Source organism: Dryobates pubescens, chromosome 32 (assembly GCF_014839835.1).
Source record: "Dryobates pubescens isolate bDryPub1 chromosome 32, bDryPub1.pri, whole genome shotgun sequence".
In the NCBI taxonomy this organism is placed as follows: Eukaryota; Metazoa; Chordata; class Aves; order Piciformes; family Picidae; genus Dryobates; species Dryobates pubescens.
In genome coordinates this window covers 5,266,148-5,270,220 of record NC_071643.1, presented here as the reverse complement: position 1 = coordinate 5,270,220, position 4,073 = coordinate 5,266,148, and the positions used below count along the sequence as shown (strand labels likewise).

The 4,073-nt window shown below is 59.7% G+C and overlaps 1 protein-coding gene across 1 annotated transcript; it reads right to left on the bottom strand.

Moving 5' to 3' along the window:
* Positions 1 to 282: 282 nt before the first annotated feature.
* On the bottom strand, positions 283 to 2,253 carry HES1 (hes family bHLH transcription factor 1). The gene is made up of 4 exons (XM_054175587.1): positions 2,033 to 2,253; positions 1,853 to 1,948; positions 1,655 to 1,742; positions 283 to 966 (listed from the first exon to the last, which is right to left on the bottom strand). The coding sequence occupies exons 1-4, from the start codon at positions 2,138 to 2,140 to the stop codon at positions 482 to 484; spliced, it is 777 nt and encodes a 258-aa protein (XP_054031562.1). The 5' UTR covers positions 2,141 to 2,253; the 3' UTR covers positions 283 to 481.
* Positions 2,254 to 4,073: the final 1,820 nt, after the last annotated feature.

The window sequence follows — 4,073 nt, the reverse complement described above, 5'->3', positions numbered from 1 at the left end:
TAATTACATCTGCCTCAGGGAAGGGAGAAGGGCCAGATGATTTCACAAGACAGAGGGGACAAGAGGGTCTGAGTGACAGCTCCAGTCTAGAGAGCAGGACAACGCAGCCCCAGAGCAGCACAATCCACCGGCAGCCAGCAGCAAGCCACAAACTGGACTCCCTCCTACGCACATATGCCAGCACTCCAATTTATCTCCAAAGACCTTCCAAAATGGAAGAGACTTTTATTTTCAGAGCATTCAAAATAATAATTAATAATAATAATAAAAAAAAAAAGGAGATCAAAACCACCCCCCCAGTCTTTGGTGTCACACAAGGAAGGGGAGGGAAAAGAGGAAAAAAGATTTCGTGTAAAACACGAAACACTGTCAAGGGAGTGCTATGGTACAAAGGCACAATCCAATATGAACATATAACCTATGTACAGCCGTGCCAGCAGCACGGGGTGCTGTGCTCAGTCCAGTCCAGTGCCTGCCACCCTCACCAAGGTCTCCAAACCGAGTCAGCTGTGCTAGGCGGCGGGCCAGGCGGCGAGGCAGCAGTGGCAGCTGTGGGTGGGCCGCCATACAGGGGCAGCACAGCACCACCAGGAGCAAAGGCAGCGCTGGGGATGAGGAAGGCAAATTGCCCATCGGAAGCTGGCAGCAGCTGGAAGCCGCCGTACACCTTGGCTGCATCGGCACCCGGCTTGCAGGGCATGCCTGGGAGCGGTCCTGCACCGCTGCCGGGCGGCACCAGGGGTGGCCCAAAGGCCGCGGCGGGTGGCAGAGGGGGCGGCGGTGGGGGCGCCGGGTAGTTCATGGCGTTGATCTGGGTCATGCAGCTGGCCAGGTGGCCCAGGAGCCGAGTGCGCACCTCAGTGTTGACGCCCTCGCAGGTGGAGAGGAACCGCGTCACCTCGTTCATGCACTCGCTGAAGCCGGCACGGTACTTGCCCAGCACGGTGGGGTCTGTGCTCAGTGCAGCTGTGGGTGAAGAAAGGTGCACAGCAGTCAGCACGCTCTGCAGGGACTGGGGGTGTGCAGCCCACCAGCATTGCAGCCCATAACCCCTCTGAGCCAGGAATCCAGGCAGGGAGTGCAGCCCCCTCTGGCAGCATGCCCCAGGTACTAAGGACCCAGATGGAAAGCATGGCCCCTCCACTAGCAAGCCCTCCAACATCAGGGACCCAGGTGTAGAAGAAACAACATCCAAGAGTTCTCCTACATCTTTAGGTACTGGGGATCCAGGTTGGGAACAGTTTCCCCGAGTAGCTCTTGCATCTTCTGCTCACTCAAAAACAGATACAGGTGGAGAACAGAGATCCGCTATTAGATGGGACCCAGCCTAAGACTACAGCCTTCTTAGTGCTGGGGATAAAGCTACAGAGCACAGCATTCCCCTCCCAGCCCCCCTGTACTGTGGATACAGGTACAAAGCACAGTGTCCCTCACCATTCCCTGGTACTGGGGATACAGGTGGGGAATGCTGTGTTGCCTACGTTCATTCAGTACCCAGGATGCAGGTGAGGAGCCCACTAGCACCGTGTATTGGAGGTACAGGTACAGAGCACTGTGTCGCCCGTACAAGTGTTGGAGCCAGGTGGTCCCGTAACCCTCGCTACCGAGGACACAGGCAGGCAGCACGTCGCCCCCAGCCATTCCCGGGACTCACCGGTCATCTGGGCTCGCTGCAGGCTCCGCAGGTGCTTGACGGTCATCTCCAGGATGTCAGCTTTCTCCAACTTGGAATGCCGCGAGCTCTGCAGGCACAAGCAGGGCTCAGACCGGTCCGAAGGCAGCGTCGCCCCCCACGCACATCCCACCACCCCCCTCACCCCCCCCGACCCGAGTTTTCCCCACCCTCGCTTACATCCTTCTTCAGCGCGTCCAGGATGAGCGTCTTCAGCTGCCCTAGGCTCTCGTTGATGCGCGCCCGCCGCCGCTTCTCCATGATGGGCTTGGAGGACTGCAAGAGAGGCAGCGGTCAGCGCTCGGCTCTGCTCCGTCCGGCAGCGCCCGTCTCAGCACCGTCCGTCTGGACCGTCCTTACCTTCCGGTGTTCCGCCGCCGTCTTGGGTTTGTCGGGCGTCGCGTTGACGCTGGCAGGGGTGGCGGCCACCGGCGAGGCGCTGCTTTTCTCCATCAGGTCGGCCGGCATCCTGCGCCCTCCCCGGCAGCACCCGCCGCCGCGGAAGAAGAGAGGCCGGGGCCGCGGCAGCAGCGGGAGCGCTGGAGCCGGCGGGCGGCGAGGCCGGCGGGTGCCGCGCGCCCTTGGCCGCCCCTACTTATAGCGCGCGCCGCACGCGCGCGGCTCGTGTGAAACGTCCCCCGCCGCCGTTCCCACACTCGCGCCCAGCCAATGGGCGCCGCCCGCACGCGGCCCCGCTCGTGGACGGCGCCCGCCCATTGGCTGCGCGCCGCGCGGCGGCCGCCGGCCAATGGAGCGGGGCGGGCAGGCGGGCGGCCGCGGTTAACCCCTTGGGCGCCGCCCGCGGGGGTGGGAGGACATCGACGAGGGGGGGAGGGCGGCCGCCTCTGGGGAGCGCCGTGCTAATTACCAGGTTAATTTGCGCCCGTGGCAGGCGCGGCACCGCCCGCTCCCCTCGGGGGGCGCTGACTGCCGGCCCCGGGGCGGGCTGCTCTGTGGGGGGCCACGGTCCTCCGGGGCGATGGCTTGGAGGCGGCGATCTGGTCCCAGCTGTGGTGCCCGCCCGGAGCACAGCTACCGTATGCGAGGCCAGCCGCGGCCCCTTATCCCGGCGGCCGTGGCCTGCGTTGTCCTACGGTGCCCTCAGCCAGCACCGCCACAGCCGCCTGCCCCTGCCCGCATGCAAGTGTCACCGCGGCCGGGCACCGCCAGCGGCCGGTGGCTCTCTGGAGGGGCCTGGGGCAGAGGGCAGGGGTGCGCGGCGGCACAGGGAGAGCCGCGGGCAGCCGTCGCTGCGGGTTGCGCTCCCCGGCGCCCGCACGCGTCGGTGGCAGGGCAGCTGCGGTGTGGTGCGGCAAACGCCCTGTGCTGGGCGCGGGCCCAGCCGGTTCGGACAGTTTGTGGGTTACTTAAAACAAACAAAAAAAAAAAAGGTATTTCGCCTGGGGACTTGAACCTTTTTTTTTTTCCCCTCCCCTTCGCTTGACTGACTTTCTCACACTCCTGTTCCCATAGTCTGCCAGCTAAGCCTGAGTCATCCTGCCAAGAACTAGACCTGGCCTATTCAAAAATGTGCTCACTCGCGCTTTCTTTCGGGCTCTCTTTCTTTTCTTTTCTTTTCTTTTCCTTTTTTTTTTTTTTTTTCCCGAGTATACACAGCAATGTTTTTCCACCTCTTCCAGTACCTGATCTGCACCTGTACAGGGCCAATCCCACACGTATCACCTGATCTTGCCTTTTCAGAGACCGTGAGAAAAATAAAGTTCAAGAAAGAAGAGCCATGTTTGCAGATCTCACTGGGGCAAAGCCGTCATCCCTGCAGAGGCTTGCCTGCTGAGCCTTCGGAGTTTAAGAAAAAATAAAGGGGGGAAATAAATAAAAGGGAGAGTATCATGTTTAAAACTGCAGAAAAATACAGATCCAGCCTTTCTTTGTGCTCCTTGATGGAGCCACAAGCCTTTTGATTTATAAACAAAAAGTAGCCGTCACCGTGCAGGATTTAACTTCAGATGAGCAATGTTTGAGGTAAGCTTCAATTAGGCAGACATTTGGACAAACTCGGGCGAGGCAAAAAGATCGAGACCGCACTAGGAACTCACTACCAAAAAGCTTTTTCGCAGTCACCTTCATGGGGAAATCGGAGACAACCGATTAGAAGGAAAACTACAACACACTGCCGGAGAGCCTTAAAAGTTTTCCAGTGGACGAACATTTTTTGTAGTGCTGATATTTATATGTATTCGGGTGAAAACAAAAGAAAGTTGCCACAGTTACCGAGCTGGTGTTCTCCTCCCCGCGGGGATTTGCAAAGGGCTCAGGAGATGCAGGGCTGGGCAGTCCAGTCCCTCCCGGCCGGGAGTGAGAACAAGCTGCAATTAAGTCCATGTTGATGGTAGCCGAGGATCTGCTAACTGCCTGTAATTGCCCGCAACAGCTCGGTGTC